Here is a 17,737-nt window from a genome sequence, read left to right as displayed (position 1 = left end):
GTATTTCAGTAAGAGAACATTTGTGTTGCATGTTCTAACACAGCTGACCACCACTATTGACTGGCAGGATTTTTAATAGAACTGGGGGCAGAAGAATTGTGTTTGTGAAGGGATTCTTTTCAGCAGTGCACATCAACTTAAGGTGCAGCGCTTGTAGTAATCTTCAGTCATTTAAAAAGGAGCTATTCAATTAATGCAATAATTGGAAACATACTTTGTGGATAAAGTCTTTCATAATAAATTTCACATAAATTTCTTACCCCTTTCAGTAATATATAGTTTAGTCTTCCACAGAACAGCTTTGAGGAAAATTTGGATTTTCTCAGGTTTTTTATTGTATGCACACAGAGCAATGTTTTGAAAGGAGGGGTGGGCAGGGAAGGGGGAGATAAATATACCCCATGGGGAAATGTTTGTTTGCTATTCTGATATATTTTGAACACCTTCTCAGAATACATAAAAACATTACAGCAGCCAACTCAGTTGGTTAATATGTGACAACAAATGAGTGTTCGTAGGGGTATGTGTGTCATATCAATGAAAATGGAAGAGCAGTATTGTTGTTTATTGTTCAACTGCCTTATGTCTTCTATAATTTTATTGGAAGTAAGACTTGGAACCAACTCTTGGGCATGTCATGAGAGCAAATTTTCTAGAGGCCATGTATAATTTTACAAAAATAGTGGCTTTGATACACAGTGTTAGAAAACCTTGAGTTGAAACTCTTCCCTGAATTTAAAGAATATTGTAACCATATGAAAAGTTTCTGGTACTCTCATAGAAGCCTAACAGTAAATCCCAGTTCTAATTTCTCTCTCATGAAGAGTGAAGTTAGGATGGGAGTGTCATCTCTTAATCTTGCTATCTGACTCTGTGTCCACAGATAACAAATGGCTTAACTTTGGGCAGTGACAGGGTATCAGTTTTCACTTTGTATTACACACTCTTTGATTGATTCATCACTTTGGTATTTTGGCTTTGTCACCTAAGTTTTGTAGCATATACATAAAATATTTCATTAAATAAACTTTGAAGTACATTAAAATAGTGTAAACTTTAGATTTAATGGTGCTACCTGAAGAGTACATCTTGGAGTCATGGTGTTGCATATTACTTTAGGTTAATGTTAGTTATTGCACAAAATGTTTTTGGATTATGAAAGTTGGAGTATGTTTTACAACTTTTTCATAATGAATGCAATGATTTCTTTACTCATTTTCTGTAGGAACTGTGATAAACCCAGATTGATAGAAGCGTTGAAAACCAAACGCATCCGTGATATCGCTTGTGGCAGTTCTCACAGTGCTGCCATTACCTCAAGTGGTGAACTGTATACATGGGGTCTTGGAGAATATGGAAGGCTAGGACATGGAGATAATACCACACAGCTGAAGCCTAAGATGGTAAAATGTTTCTTGTCTCTGATGAAATGTGAATGTGTTTGTTTAATAAATGATAACAATAAAAGCTGAAGTACAGTGAAAACCCATGAAAGCAGTACGAAGGCATCATTTTGGAGTGATCTAAATTAGGTTTTGCTATACATACCTCTAACAATGGGCAAGCTATTTCAGGAAGGCCAGAAAGATCCACTCTTTTCCTTGGGAAGTGATATGAAATGGCTGGTGCTGTTTAGAACGTTCATGTCCTGCATCTACTTTGATACATAGGTGAAAGCTGCTACTGTTGTTGAGTGATGTTGGACCATAAGTGAGCAAGACTTGATAAATGGCATGCTCAGGCTGGGCACAATGAACAAGATCAGTCATAAGATCTTGAAAAATCTCTGTAAAGTTTCAAAGAAATTATGTTTTAAAATGTCTTGCTTAGTTTTTCTATTTTGCAGGTTAAAGTGCTCCTTGGCCACAGAGTCATTCAGGTTGCTTGTGGAAGCAGAGATGCTCAGACTCTTGCTTTGACAGATGAAGGTAGGAATATCTTGTTCCAGAACCATTATAGCACATGGAAATGCTGTGATCATTGTTTGACCTGCAGTTTGGTGTTTGTTAGGTTTGGTGTTTTCTTGGGGTGATGGTGATTTTGGAAAACTGGGCCGAGGAGGAAGTGAAGGATGCAACATTCCTCAGAACATTGAAAGACTGAACGGCCAAGGTGTTTGTCAGATTGAATGTGGTGCACAGTTCTCATTGGCACTGACCAAGTCAGGAGTGGTATGGACATGGTATGTTATGTTTGCCAGAAACTATTAACAAAGCAATTATTGTGAAGTATATCCTGCATTTATTGCTATTTGACTGTCTTAACTCCACCTGTGCCTTATCTGTGTGCTTTGTCTTTAAAATTGGCAGCTCTTTGAGATAAGCTGTGATCTGTTCAATTACACTTAACACTTTCTTATAGTATGCTGAGTTGTATATTGTACTCTGTTAGGATGCCTGGGTCTTAATGAGTGGAGGAAGGGGAAGAGCATTCCCTCTCTTGGGAGCAATGGAGCCTGTAAAGGACTGTAAAAACCCCTGTAATTCAAGACTTTGGAGTGGAGTGGGAAAAACAGAACCTGGGAATTATTGTTTGGCATATGTAGCCTACAGCTAAAGCAGAGACTGAGAGGGTAAGGCTGTAGTAGAGTAAGGAAGTAAGCTAAAGTTCAGAGGAGATGGGATGAACTTCCTTGGAAACACAGGGTCTCTACAGAGCTCGTTGCTGCTCAGAAGGCCACTGAGTTGTCAGTAATGATCCCTTGAAGCAAGAACTGGTATGAAGTGATCACAAAGTTATTTAGAAACCCTTCTTACTTGTCTTCTGTTTGTTGTCTTGCTTCTGTGTTGTTTTGAACACAAACTTGGCTTTTTGAGTTTATAAATCATTCTGTAAAATTTGAGAGCTTACTGTATGGCAGGTCAAATTCAGAGCTCTAACCAGATCAAGGTCTTACCCCATCCTTGTGTAATAAGACTGACCTGTTCGATGTATATCAGAACTAAGAAGACTTAAAATAGTAATTTTTGTCATTATTTGTGAGCAGGTGATGAATGATATGAAGAGAAATCCACAAAGCTTCTGTTTTTATAAGTAACTTCTATTGAAAGGGAGAAAAACTTTTAGCAGAGGTGTCATTTCTGAGTGGCCACTGGAAACTGTATTTTTCCCTGTCGCTTTCCCCCTCTTAAATTTTTTTTTTGAGTGACAAAAGGAGTAAGAGGAAAGGGAATTGGCAGTCTTTAAGAACGTTTTGCAAAATTTTTGTTCGTTCATTCCTTCCTTCCCCCAGCTTGTCTTAACAGTGTTATGTCTAGTCATAAAATCTACAGCTACTTCATGATGCTACAGGTCTACAAGGAGTTTTTTTGCCTCTTTCAGCTGTGCATGCCTGCACTTAAGGGTGGCTGAGTTGCTTTGAGACTTCTTGAATTTGTGCTGGTTTGAGGGAGAAGTCACAATGTATGTGTTACAGCTTTTTGTAGGCATCATAGTAGTCTCCAGTGTAACATAACCTTTTTTGAGAAAAATTGGTGGTGGTGAAGAGCAGAACTGAGTGAATGGTTACTAAAAACACAGTAGAAGAATGTCAAGGGGTTTTTTTGTCTGTACATCACTTTTGCCTGTGGTGTCTTTTTAGTGCAGTTTGTGTAACAGCTTTAGAGAATTTAAATTATGGAGGCTTTAGAACCTATATTGAGGCTTGCAACAGTGTGGAAAAAAACTCAGTTCTGAAAACATGTTAGTTCCTGTTTTTTGTTGTTTTTTTTTTTTTTTCATGAGAGTAGATTTAGAGAGTCTGTTATTGTTAGATTTATCCTCTGTAATATAAATCTGTCCCAAGTCTATCAAAACACATTGATTTTGTAAGTATTATAAGTATTTTGATTTGGGAAGCTGCATTGACAGAGGAATGTAAACAGTGGAATTGTTTTGAATTTTACACTTACTATCTGTTGCAGGGGTAAGGGTGACTACTTCAGGCTAGGCCATGGCACAGATGTGCATGTTCGAAAGCCACAAGTTGTGGAAGGACTGAGAGGTAAAAAGATTGTGCATGTGGCTGTAGGCGCACTCCATTGTCTAGCAGTTACTGACACTGGACAGGTATGTTGTGCATCGTCCTTCTTTTCCCTTTTTTCCTTCATCCAGAAAGGGTTAAACTTAAATTGTTGAGGAGGAAGAGTGTAATAGTGTCAGTGCTGATTAAATGGAATAAAAGTTTCTAATGATATTTATTTGCTTTTTAAAGTCTTGAGTAAAATATAACTATGATTGTAATTTAAAATATATTAGATTTTGTATTACTGTTGGAGTTTAAATGTTCTTGTTGTTGTAGTAGCTTTTGTAATGTTTTCCTAGCTTACGTGTTATCTCATGATCAGTTCCCTGCTTCCCACTGTCGAAATACAGAAGCAGTCATAGTATTCTGGACAGGTTTTCCTGCAGTGATCCAGCATTATCATCATAGTATTTATTCAGATCCCCAATATAATTACTATGCAACTAATTCTTCTAACTTACTGTTCACTGTGAACATTGAATAATTTATGAATCAACTGATGATTTATGAATTGGTGATGATTTATGAATCATCTGATAAAATGCTGCTATAATTTTTTCTTTTTTTTATTCAAGTGTATGATAATACCTGCATTATTTAATGGAGGGGGGGGAAAAAGTCATGGCAATAGGTTCTCTACAGTGCCAGATTTTAATAATACAAATCACTAAGATTCCTTTGTAGGAATTTTTAAGAAAAGTATTAAATGCGGCAACCAATGAAGCAAAGTAATATGTGGAAATGTTTACTGGCAGGTTTATGCTTGGGGTGACAATGACCATGGGCAGCAAGGCAATGGAACTACTACAGTCAATAGAAAGCCCACTCTTGTCCAGGGCTTGGAAGGCCAGAAAATCACTCGGGTTGCTTGTGGGTCTTCCCACAGTGTAGCATGGACAACAGTGGATGTAGCTACACCATCTGTTCATGAACCAGTCCTTTTCCAGACAGCGAGGGACCCTTTGGGTGCTTCTTATCTTGGTTGGTATTTATTGCCTTATGTTGGTTGTTTGTGGGTGTTGGGTTTTTTTATGCCATTGGAGAGTTTGCTCTGTGTGTGGTTTAATAGGTGATAAGAGTGCAAAAACAGAACTGTCTTTTAGAAAAACGCCACAAAACAACAAAAAACCATACACTCCTCTAAAAAAAACCTCAACAAAATTTCTTCCTGAAAGTGAAAGTTGTAAAGGTCTTGTTCAGAAGTAGCATTAATTCGACCTTCTGTTGTTCTTCAGGAAATTAAAATGCAATATGCTTTTATCAAATGTCCCAGAGCTTTATGGAGGTAATGATAGATGGATGCTACTGTAATATTGGTCGTCTTAAATGTTATCTCTTTCTCTAATTCTTGATGTTATGTTACCTTTTGTTTCTCAGGTAAGCGACTTAAGAATTAAGGAGGCAAAACAGCCCCAAACATTTTGCTAATTAAGCTTTCTTGTGGACAAGGCAATGCATTTAAAAAAGAGCAAGGAATATATATATATATATAGGATTTGGTTGGTATTTTTAAGGGTATCTAATAAATACTCTTGCTATTTGAGAAATTTCTGTGTAAGTAAAGCTTGTTTTAGATGCTGATCACCAAAATATTTCTACTGTATTACCTTAATCTTCATGAGTAAATAACAAGGTAGTACACTATTTTATGAAAGCCCTTATTGCAAAGCCTTAGTATTGACTTCAATGTTGTAACTGTAGGCACTGCATTTTAAGAATCTACTGTAGAATTAGTTTTACAATCATCTTTGTGACTTAACTGGAACTGATTTATCTATTTTGTTGTTATGTATTATACCATTAAAAAAAGTATGCTGTCTTTTTTTTTTTTTTTTCTCACTCCAGGTGTTCCTTCAGATGCAGATTCTTCTGCTGCCAGTAACAAAATTAGTGGGGCAAACAGTTCCAAGCCGAATCGCCCTTCCCTTGCTAAGATTCTCCTGTCACTTGATGGGAATGTTGCCAAACAGCAGGCATTATCTCACATACTGATGGCTTTACAAATCATGTATGCCAGGTAGGCATGCAAACATTTCTGTCCTTTGCAGAGCAAAAGATGATATAATTTACCATCTGTTAGGGTCTCTCTGAGTCAGTATAAATTGTTTAACAAATCTGGACTCCTCAGGATAGGCCCAAACTTCATTTAAACTTTCTTTTCATGTTGATGTTAGCTTTATGCTGTTGTGTTCTTTTTACAGAAGCTCCCCCAGTGCCTGGGGGGAAAAAAATGTTTATTTAGCAATGCCCAAGTAAATCATGTAAAAGGAGTGTAAGTAGATCGTGATAGACGATATGGAGGGAAGCAGTGGGGCCAAGGTTGAAACAACAGTGAAACATTAAGGTGCCCTCCATGTTGTTGGTAGAGAACAAAGTATTTGTGATAAAACTTATGAAAAGGAACTTAGGTAAAATAGTGGCCTTAAAACACCGTATTTAAGCATCAGGCCCAAAGGAGAATGGATTTAACTAGTCTCTAAATTCCTGACCTTGGAAACCTTTCCTTATTTTATTAAGACAAGCTAATACCACTTCTTCTGAGTTCAACAAGAGAGTATAATTAGTTTTATATTTATCTGCCCTAAATGATTTCAGGGATGCAGTTGTTGGAGCATTGATGCCTGCAAGTATGATTGCACCAGTAGAATGTCCCTCGTCATCACCAGCCCCCCCCTCAGATGCTACTTCTACAGGAAGCCCTGCAAATGGAGATGAATGCACGCTTGGAGGAGATATAGAAGAGAGGCTGAGCCCAAACCCATGGCAGGACAGGAGAGGAGAGGTAAAGTGTCAGATTAATTTCTCCATCAGTGTTTAACAGTAAAGCCGAAAAACATTGTCTTGTTTAGTTTGATAGTAACAGAGCTTAAACAGTTCTTTCATGCTTTAATTTCAGGAGTGGGTAGTCTGCATGTGTCAGATTTGGAAAAACTAAAATTTCGGTGTGGAATCAGTTTTGAACTCTCAGAACACACTGTCATTTAAATGCAATTGTGATGATTTCTAGTAGTATTTTAGAGTTAGCATGAACATATTAACCATTTGATCAGATATTAAATTCATTTCACAGGCGCGATCTTTAAAAAAAAAAAGAAAAAAAAAGTCAAGACTAAACTTATATTTAACCATTATTTAATGAAATTTAATTGTAAACTTATATCAACTAATACAGACAGGAGGGCCTGAATAGAATTCTGCTCTGATTCCCAACTGCTCACAGAAGCAGGAAAAAAGGCTTGCTATGAAGAGATTGTTTCCTTTAACAAATGATTAATTTGACATGTATTATTAGGGCTTGTCTTCTACGTTGTAGACTTTTCTGCAGGCACTCATGTTTTATTGTACGCTTTTCTAGCAGCTGGCATTGAGGAGGGTGTTGGCTGATTTGCTGAGCTAGGAACATAAAATAGAAGCTAAAAATACAGGGAGCATATCTTGGTTCTGAATTTATGGCTGGTTTTAAATTGCTGCTATCTTTGAACGTAAGCCCTTCTAATAAGTAGTTAGACTCTTACAAGGTTTTACAGTATTTTGTTGCAGCTTTTGTTAATGGTTTGTTTTGGCTAGGTTGTTTCCTCAGAAGATGCTGTGACACCATCTGCTGTAACTCCCTCAGCTGCTGCTGCATCTTCTCGTCCTTTCATTCCAGTCACAGATGATCCTGGAGCTGCCAGTATCATTGCAGAAACCATGACAAAAACCAAAGAAGTAATGTTATTAATACCTTCCTTAAAACTTAACTCCTTACCATGGTTTTATCAAGCAGTTTTGCTGGTTTTTTGTGCTTTTAAAGTTATGCTATAAATTACTGCGTTTTTTAAAATCATTTCGAAGACAGTGCTGTTGTGTGGGTGTTCTTGTTTTGTTTTGTATTTTTTAGGATGGGTGTTGTGTGGGGTTTTTTGGGGTTTTGTGTATGTGTCTTGATGCTAAAGTAGGTTAGTTTTAGGAATGCTTTTTCATTTGAGGAATGGGTTTAACAATAATTTGGGGCCATGTAATCCCAGGTTTATAAAGTGTGTTTTAAACTACCTTTGAACTTCTTCAGACAAGTTAACTTGTTCAGATTCAGTGAAATATTTTTCATCTTCACTGTCTAAATATTTCTGCGATTTGTTTTGTAGGATGTAGAAAGTCAAAGTAAAGTATCTGGCCCAGAACCGCAGTACTTGGATGAGTTTACTAGTCTCTTAGTACCAGATGACACGCGAGTCATGGTTGACCTGCTAAAGCTTGCTGTGTCCAACAGAGCAGGTGACAAGGGAAGAGATGTTCTTTCAGCTGTGCTGTCTGGTATGGGCACAGCTTACCCACAGGTCAGGCTTTGTTTCTTTTGCATTTGAACTATGTACTTTTTAGTAATGGCTTACTAGAGTATTTTCTTGTATTTGAAGTGCAGTTCAGCATACTGAGAAACTTAATAAACACGAAGATTTGACTTGAACTTGAATGCATGTGAAGCTTAATGATTTTACTGGAAATACTACATGAATATATGTATGTGCTGCAAATGTCAGTGACAGACTATTTCCTCGTCTGTCATGCTGCAATTAGACATTAAAATAGAAGATTAATGAAATGTATTTGTGTGTTGGACAAGTGGCTGTGGCTATTGGAATGAAGCTGAATTAACCAAGCCTATTTCCTGGATCTGTGGAATGTTAGTTTAAAAACTTACATACTGGTTTTGGTTTGCATCTGAGTTTATTTCTCAAACTGATGCAGTCTTCATTGCTAGCTAAAAATGCTGTTCATATACTGTTAACAATATCATAATTATTCTTAATTTTTAAGATTTAAGTTTGATGCATTGAAGTTTCTACCTATTTAAAAGGTATCCACAGGTGTGAGTTTTTTGGGGACAACTAACAAACAGAACTAATGAATACTGTTAATATTGGATACCAGCAGCTATATGAAAGAATGTTACGAATCATAAACTATAGAATATCTCCTTGTACTAATGAACTGAAAGTTGTTTAATGTTTGTTGTAGCTTTACCCATTAAACAATTTTTTCTAATAAGTAACAGTGCACTTCTTTAAGATGCTCATAAGATGTAGTTAATTTACGGCTTTGCATTGCTCAAGACTGGTTTGAAACATCAGAAGTGATTATGCAAAGCTGAGTTTTGTGTTCTTTTATTAAACTTGGCTTCACTAACCAAAACAATGAATAGTGACTTCGCTAAGGAGTGCACATTGAATCCGAGAATTTTTATTTATTTATTAATGGTATAAATGACAAGACTGCTTCAGTTTTAAACATTGAAATCTTATGCTATCTCTGTCCTGAGTAAACTAGGACTGTAGGAGTGCCTAACTGATGCTATTCATGCAGAGGCAGTTGAGTGGTATTTTCGAACTGTTACTTTCCCTGCACCCTGGTTTTCATTGATCGGCTATCTTATACCCATGTTCTTGGTTTAAGATGTAGTTATATTACCTTCCTGCCCCAGTTAAATGCATGCTATATATGTATGAATACATTAATTCTGTTTTTTTTGCTTGTAGCGTTAAAAGTGTAAAGCTGAACAATGTTGTGGGTGTTTTTTGTGGTTTGGGTTTTTCTATTGTTGTTGGGTGTTGGTTGGTTGTTTTTCTTTGACCTTGAGAGTCAGAAATTTTATTTGAAAGTGCTCTTTAAAAGTGAGTACTACTGAGATTTTCTCTAAAGAGTGTTTTGCAGTATTATGTAGTGGTTGAATATTTACACCTTTCATTAATTTCTTGGCCTACGCTTTACAGTTTAGATTTCAGTTTGGTATTTTTATGTAAGGGTAAGCAATTATTTGTGTTGTCATTTACTTATTGGAAACGTAGGTTTGGCTTTTAGTTTTAGGAGTTTTTCTGGCTTTAACAACACCAAAAAGAATGTTTTTTGAATGAGTCTGATTTATTAATCAGAATTCAGAAAACAAGTGATTTATTTATTTTAAATATGGGAAGAATAGTAGTTGGCTTAGATTTCTTGGACTAATCAATCTTACTTTTCATAAAGTGTATGTTTTTCTTTTCTTAGGTTGCTGATATGTTGTTGGAGCTTTGTGTTACTGAACTAGAAGATGTAGCAACTGATTCACAAAGTGGTCGCCTCTCTTCGCAACCAGTTGTGGTAGAAAGCAGCCATCCATATACTGATGATACATCTTCTAGTGGCACAGTTAAAATACCAGGTATAGAATTCTTAGAGTTACATTAATGAAATACAGCTGATGTCAAGCTTGCATGCAGAAAATTTTTCCTTAGCTTGCAAAAATGCGTATTGAACTTTTAAAGCCATGTTATGTATCATGTCACTATAATAAAGTCTTTCTTAAAACACTTACATACTGCATGAATGCTTCCGTCCTGTGAAATACGCATTTTTGGGTTCACTGGCTGTGACTGCAGCTGTACATGGTTGCTGTATTCTGTTCAGTTACGTAGCTGAGAAGGACTGAGTCTTTTTCAGGGACAGTAATTGAACATCTGTCTTACAGTCTTGAGCATTAGGGAAATACTTTCCTGTTTTAACACTGTCTTTTCACTTAGTGCTTCCTTCAGTATGTTACCTAGTATTTATCAAAAGGTACAGGCAACAAAGAGCTATTTGCCTTAACTGTAAACAGACTTTTTTTTGTCTGTTGCAACTTTAGTTTGTAATGTTCTGATTATAGTCTTCTGTCTGCTAGTCCCTACTCAGATGAGCTTGCTATGATGTAAGCCTTTCAAGAAGAAGAAATTATGGACAAATAATGTCTTTAAACCAAAGGAAGTTATTTTTATTAATGAGTGCTGTGGCTTCCAAACAGCTGTTTGATTTCATGTGGATTTCTGAAGTACTGCACTTGCTTGTGGTAGCGATTGCTCTGTAGAAATGTGTAAACTCTTTGTTGCTGTTTAGGTGCTGAGGGACTGAGGGTAGAATTTGATCGCCAGTGTTCTACAGAGCGGCGTCATGATCCACTCACCATAATGGATGGTGTCAACAGAATTGTTTCCGTCCGATCAGGTTATGAGAGCTAGTGCTTTTCAAAAATGTCTTGTGTGATTTACTGTTAAATGCTGATTGAAATGTACCACTGTCTGTGACTGACATACTGTGAGGGATATCAGGAAAAACTGTGTAAATTGTTACTCTGTTTTAAACTAAAAAACATGCAGGGTCTAGACACAGACATGTAAGAGTGATCTTGCATCTTTGAATATAGAGAAGCTCTCAAAAGAGCATGTTGTCGTGCTCTTCCTAAGAGCAGTTAGAGAGCAAAAAAATCAGTTTAGCACCCTTGCCAACATATGTGAATTTTTGTGTAATCAAAGTATATTTTAACAAAGTGGAACACAACTGGAAAAGGGTACTGCTTTTGTTAGCTTTTTTCTTTTTCAAGTCGTACTTACAGAAATTTGAGCTTTCATGCAGTCAAGACAAATGCTCTTCTGCTGTCGAATGCCCAAAATAATAGCTAGGTGCTCTTTTCCTATTCTCTGTGCTGGCCTATGTATGCGATGCTACATCAAATCTTCACATCTTTTATCTTGCTTCTGATTTAATTTTTAAATACTATTAATTTTCAGTAGATTTTAGAGGAATATTTTTAATCTCATAAAATTTTACATTGAACTTACTCATACATTACATCAGTGCAAGGGTCTCTGTAGTTACCGCCTGTGCTTAGTGTTTCTGAGCAGTCGTGAAGTGAGCTTTTACTATTGACCAATATTACTTTTTCTTTTTTTCCTCTTCTTCTTTTCCCAGACTGTTTCAGATGCACTTGTGTTTCATTATTGACATATTTCCTGGCTGGAAAAAGCTGCAAAGCATAATTTAATGAATATGCTGTTATATATTTTTGTAATATGAAAAAATAATTTGAAAATAAGACTGGATTCTATTGAGCTCTTAAAATTGTCTTTTGAATGTATGTTAGCAGTGCTAATTGAAATGTTTCAAGAAGCAAGTTTTGTTGCTGTAACTTCTGTATGTACTTGTGCTTTACATAGCTTTTCTTTCTTGAATGCATTTATGTGATGTTTATAATATATAACCATGGAAGGAAGTTGCTGTTGGTGAATGGCTTGCATATCAGCTCAGACAGTGCAGATGAATATGTTCATATTACTTATCGTAACAGGTCGTGAGTGGTCAGATTGGTCTAGTGAATTGCGAATTCCAGGGGATGAACTAAAGTGGAAGTTCATCAGTGATGGTTCTGTGAATGGATGGGGATGGCGATTCACTGTTTACCCTATCATGCCAGCTGCAGGTAAGGTATATAAGATATTTACAGAAGGGCAAGAGAGTAGATTTACTTGTCTGTTCTTCACAGTTGCATTTATTGCATGGTATTTACATGCTGAAGTTCAAGAGTTCATTTGCATTCACACTAAGAAAATGTTTTCATTCATATTTAGGAGTTTGTTGAAAATATTTCCTGAGAAGATGCACTTGTATATAGGGAAGAGATAAAAATATTTTGTAATCGCTCCAGTTTGCCTCTTAATCAGTGAAGACAGGATAGAGAGGATACTTTGGAGGCACAATTAATCTGAAATTCTTTCGGAGTTGTGAGGGTTTTGGGTGTTTTTCCTGTTTGTTTTGGTTTGGTGGGGGGTTTTTTGTGTTTAATGCATCTGTTTTGGAAATAGATGAATTATACATGAAGTGCCTCCTCCTTCCAGTCCCTTCAAAGGGAAGTGGAATGGACCAACTCAGATACAGACTGGCAAGCTAGACTGTGTTTTGGTCAGCTAAATCCTGCCTATGTTCTGTATTTATTTCAGTCTGAGGATGAATCTTCCCCACCTCTTTTTTCATTTGTTTTTGCTTTTTGTTTCTTGCAGGCCCTAAAGACCTTCTCTCAGATCGTTGCATTCTTTCATGTCCCTCGATGGATTTGGTTACGTGTTTGTTGGATTTTCGCTTAAATTTTGCTTCCAACAGGAGTATAGTTCCTCGCTTGGCAGCTTCTCTTGCAGCTTGTGCTCAACTGAGTGCATTAGGTAGGTGTAGTCTGTAAAATTAAATCTGTTTGTTAGAAGTTAAAATGATTGCTTTAAGTAATTGCATTCTTTGTGTGCTTATGTTTCCTTAGCTGCTGGCCACAGAATGTGGGCCTTGCAGAGACTACGGAAACTGCTCACAACGGAGTTTGGCCAGTCTATTAACATCAACCGGATTCTAGGGGATAATGATGGAGAAACACGGGCTCTGGTAAGAAGGCAGTGGTGCTTGCCTGTCTTGTTTTTCACGTTAAGATATATGTGAAGCATTGAAATGCTAGCTCTGATTTTTTGTTGTTAATGACAAAGTAGGAAATGGGTAAATAAATAGCCTTCTTGCATGGGTCTGCAAGTTTGTAAAGATACTCCATTTTAGAAAGAAATGGCTATTTCCAATACTGTATAGATGTACTTTTGGAATTGCTACAAAGCAATAGAAATGCTTTTGTGTTAGGAAATGGAAGCTACTAATGTTTTGTCATGGTCATCTAAATAATGTGCTTTTTGTAATACATACAGTAGGACTAACTTTTCTGTGGTTTTTCTAGAGTTTCACAGGGAGTGCTTTAGCTGCTCTGGTTAAAGGTCTTCCAGAAGCTTTGCAGCGACAGTTTGACTATGAAGACCCCATTGTGAGAGGTGGCAAACAGTTGCTGCACAGCCCTTTCTTTAAGGTAATGGAGTAGAATCAGTAAAGAATTCATTACTATAGTTCTGGATTTTTTTTTTTTTTGTGAGACATGGTAAGTTCACCTAGTCCTGTATCAGAAACATTTTCTGACCAAATCAGAATACTACTTCTGAAAGGAGAATTAAATATACAAACAAGGAGTACCTAGCTAGGCAGAGGTATGTGGTTAAGAAAAATGTCTTTAAGTACAGCAGACTACACTTTTTGGTAAGTGAATTCTGAGTTGTCCTAATAGTGTTGTATATTTTATTTAAATAATCCTGAAAGTTTCATTTACATCTAGTTGGAACAAATAAGAATGTCTTAAAAGGAAAGCTATTCGGGCTGAAAAAGCCTCCCGTGTGGTAAAAGTTAAACTAAGAGGACTTAACTGTCTTCAGGAAAAGAAATTCTTAAAATACGTAAAAGTTTATACAGGGAAGAAGTAATCCATTTTTCACAATCTTCATCAGTAACATTGATTTGAAATCTAATCAAATCAATTTCCAATTGTAGGAAGGAGGCTTGGTTTAGAAATGGAGTATAAAAAGTTCAGGACATTGTATTTGATATGGAAAAGTTAATTGATCTAGGAGTTTTTCACAGGGTGTGTTTGAAAATATCTGGATTGGAGCAGGAAATTGGGTGCTAACAGTGTGAGATAGTGTGGGTATTACTTGATGCTGCCCCATCAATGAAGGTAGCGAAGATGGCTTTTAATGTCACTTGCGCTTTACATGTCTTTGTCTTCCAGCCCTACTAGTCTGTGAGCTGCTGAGCTGCATGAAATGCATATTGCTTTTCATTGCACATTTTTGATACATCTCTAAAATGATTTTGATTGCTTGTAGGTGCTTGTGGCGCTTGCTTGTGATCTGGAGTTGGACACTCTCCCTTGCTGCGCAGAGACGCACAAATGGGCCTGGTTCAGGAGATACTGTATGGCATCCAGGGTAGCTGTGGCTTTAGATAAAAGGACACCATTACCTCGTCTTTTCCTTGATGAGGTAATGCAAGAATGTTTGAAATGATTTGTGGAATGTATGGAAGTGTTTCACTTAAAAAAGATGTACCAGAAGTGGTTTATGCTAGCTGTGATAGGAGTAACTGATAGTTTGAATAATGTTGTTTAATGCAAAATATTTTACAGGTGGCAAAGAAAATACGAGAATTAATGGCAGATAATGAAAATATGGATGTTCTTCATGAGTGCCATGATGTCTTTAAGAGAGAACAGGATGAGCAGCTTGTTCAGTGGATGAATAGGTGATTTCTTTCAACTGTCATTGGTTTGGTCTTGTGGTGCTTCGTCATACAATGATAAATAGCATTGTTGTTGGCTTTTTAAAAGTTCTTTTAAAATTCTGTTTGCTTTGCATTTTCTGCAGACGACCTGATGATTGGACACTTTCAGCGGGAGGCAGCGGAACTATTTATGGTTGGGGTCATAATCACAGAGGACAACTTGGTGGGATTGAAGGGGCAAAAGTCAAAGTCCCAACTCCATGTGAAGCCCTTGCTACCCTTAGACCAGTGCAGTTAATTGGTGGTGAACAGACTTTGTTTGCAGTGACTGCTGATGGGAAAGTAAGGATACAACAAATGACTGTTAGACTCCCTTGAAAAACTTCATCCTCGGTCAGAATGATGGGTTTGGCTATACAAAAAATTATTACTATTGTTAGCAGTAGTAGTTTTGTGAGGTTTTTTTAAAGAAACTGAACTATACCAACTCCACCAGTGCAGTCTAGGAATTCAGTGTACTGTAGCATTAAATGCATGAAACAAGACATGTGTTTTAGTTCTCAATTCAAAACTGTGATCATGTTTTGGAAAAAAAAGCTGAAGACAGATGATGTGCTCAGAATCCCAGAAAACAGGACAGACAGTGAAATGTGGTGATTATGTGTCTCTGACAGGAGAGGTGTAATTGAAGATTGTTCACAGTTGGCTAAATGCCTGTAAGGTAGATATTGTGGGATATAATTTGCAGATGCTTAAATCCCGATTGAAAAGGAACACCATGCGGAGGTTTAGTGTAAGGTATGGAAGAAAAAAATTAAGTTCACGAATTTGAAAAAGTCCCTATTTTAAATACAGGTTGCAGCTTTGTGTTAAGTATGTGATTGAAAATTTTAGCGAGAGCTTTCTGTAATGGTTTCATCTAGTGAGATACTGTAAGGATTCCTCAGCAGTCAGTATCATCCTTGTTAATGACTCACAGCAAGGTAAGGGACAGGTTAATGACATTGCTTGACATCATTCTGTTGAGAGAAGTTACTTTCAGATAGACAAAAAGCGAGTGGAAAGTAGTACTTAAAACTGTGTTTATAGGATGGAAGGGGAAGAAGCAACTGTGTTTAGGTGTGTATATTCCACAGAAAGAAGAAAACTAGAGTAGTGCTGCTTGAGAGAGACCTACAGGTGATAGGTGATTTTGTAATGTTGTCACACAAAGCTATGGTTTCGTGATACTTTTGCAAAATCAGCATTAGGATTTAAAACAAAACCCTTTAAGTTAGCAATAGTTCATATTGACTTTGAAGATAGCTGTACTTTCACACTTTTTTGGTAAAATATTTCAAAATATTTCTTATTTTCTAGAAGAAGCAAAATAAGAGGCATGTAAGAAACTTTTTTTCAGGCTTTCCTTTAATTGTATTCTAGTGTATATTCATTAAGAACTCTTCTGTACAGCTCTAGCAAATGTTCTTCAAGAGGCAAATGAAATTAAATTTTATTCTTCACTTTAAAGCTGTATGCTACTGGATATGGAGCAGGTGGTAGGCTTGGAATTGGAGGAACAGAGTCAGTTTCTACTCCAACTTTACTGGAATCCATTCAGCATGTGTTCATAAAGAAAGTTGCAGTGAACTCGGGAGGAAAGCACTGTTTGGCATTGTCTTCTGAGGGAGAAGTTTATTCTTGGGGTGAAGCAGAAGATGGTAAACTTGGTCATGGAAACCGAAGGTAAGTAACACTTTGAAATGTTATTTTTAAAAAGTATTAGTGGATACTTGTTATAGTTGCTGTGTATTTGAAGTGTTGTATGAGTACTGCCTATGTGTAGAGGTCAATTTTAAGTACTGATATGGAAACGTACGTTTTAGAATTGGAGAATCACAAAATATTTTCAGGTACAGTTACTTGGATTTCTGTAAGTAGATACTGTGTTCTAACTTATCTATGGATGCTGAAGTCCATTGGCTTTCCTTTGGGATCTGTCTTGTAGGTATGTGGAACTTCAGGGAGCAATATTGCTATTCTGCTTCTGATCTCTACATACATTGTTGTCTCCATTAATGAGAAGTTCTGCTGTGTTAGAAATAAGAATGTTCTGATCCAAAAAGAAGAAGAAATGCTGAAGTGCATGGGGGCAACAATACATTTTTATGCTAGAAATTCTGTTGATGTATTTTAAATTGAACTGATTTTCCAGGGTAAATGCTTAGCTTTGACTAGATTTTAATGGAAGTGGTTTTGTAGTTTCAGCTTACCTGTAATGCTGTAGTATTACATCTGATAAAATACTTCTAGCTTTTATAGGCCTCTAGAAGTATTTGTGAATGGCTAATTAAACATGAATCTTTAGGATATTAAACTGGAGCAAAAGCAAATACTCAGTTATTTTAGGTGTCCATGTACTCATTTTAAAAACATCTCTCCATACCTTGTTGAAAAGTTTTGTCAAAACAAATATTTTCATTTCAGCCCTTGTGACCGTCCTCGTGTAATTGAATCTCTGAGAGGTATAGAAGTGGTTGACATTGCTGCCGGGGGAGCACACAGTGCATGTATTACAGCTGCAGGAGACCTTTTTACATGGGGAAAGGGAAGATACGGACGCCTTGGGCATGGAGATAGTGAGGACCAACTAAAACCTAAATTGGTAAGAAACCTTTGGAGTTCTACACAGTCTTAGTCCAGTTCTTGCCTTCTGATCTGTAATTTTTAGCATTTCTGCATGTAAGGAATGAAAAGGCAAAATGGTGGCATGTATTTGTAAGAATGAAGATTTGCTTTAGAAAACTGGAATGGATTGGAACAATAAAACTAAAGTGGAACTGCAGAACTTTGCTGGGG

General features: G+C 36.7%; 1 protein-coding gene across 4 annotated transcripts in view; it reads left to right on the top strand.

The window, feature by feature from the left end:
• Positions 1–17,737, top strand: part of HERC2 (HECT and RLD domain containing E3 ubiquitin protein ligase 2) — a 113,356-nt gene that overhangs the window by 74,089 nt on the left and 21,530 nt on the right. For 3 of the 4 annotated variants that reach the window (XM_040584822.1, XM_040584821.1, XM_040584824.1), the window contains 20 exons: positions 1,226–1,403; positions 1,847–1,928; positions 2,011–2,182; positions 3,903–4,047; positions 4,759–4,984; positions 5,849–6,020; positions 6,599–6,785; positions 7,571–7,711; positions 8,128–8,319; positions 10,025–10,178; positions 10,889–10,996; positions 12,117–12,248; positions 12,826–12,984; positions 13,077–13,195; positions 13,533–13,658; positions 14,506–14,661; positions 14,805–14,920; positions 15,043–15,241; positions 16,410–16,624; positions 17,366–17,543. In XM_040584822.1, the coding sequence (XP_040440756.1) occupies positions 1,226–1,403; positions 1,847–1,928; positions 2,011–2,182; positions 3,903–4,047; positions 4,759–4,984; positions 5,849–6,020; positions 6,599–6,785; positions 7,571–7,711; positions 8,128–8,319; positions 10,025–10,178; positions 10,889–10,996; positions 12,117–12,248; positions 12,826–12,984; positions 13,077–13,195; positions 13,533–13,658; positions 14,506–14,661; positions 14,805–14,920; positions 15,043–15,241; positions 16,410–16,624; positions 17,366–17,543 (3,157 nt within the window). The remainder of the gene's footprint in view (positions 1–1,225; positions 1,404–1,846; positions 1,929–2,010; positions 2,183–3,902; positions 4,048–4,758; positions 4,985–5,848; positions 6,021–6,598; positions 6,786–7,570; positions 7,712–8,127; positions 8,320–10,024; positions 10,179–10,888; positions 10,997–12,116; positions 12,249–12,825; positions 12,985–13,076; positions 13,196–13,532; positions 13,659–14,505; positions 14,662–14,804; positions 14,921–15,042; positions 15,242–16,409; positions 16,625–17,365; positions 17,544–17,737) is intronic. The other variant, XM_040584823.1, reaches the window with a different exon arrangement.

Source organism: Falco naumanni, chromosome 2, assembly GCF_017639655.2.
Source record: "Falco naumanni isolate bFalNau1 chromosome 2, bFalNau1.pat, whole genome shotgun sequence".
Classification (NCBI taxonomy): domain Eukaryota; kingdom Metazoa; phylum Chordata; class Aves; order Falconiformes; family Falconidae; genus Falco; species Falco naumanni.
The sequence above is the reverse complement of the archived record's forward strand: the minus strand, read 5'-3'. Positions and strand labels throughout refer to the sequence as shown.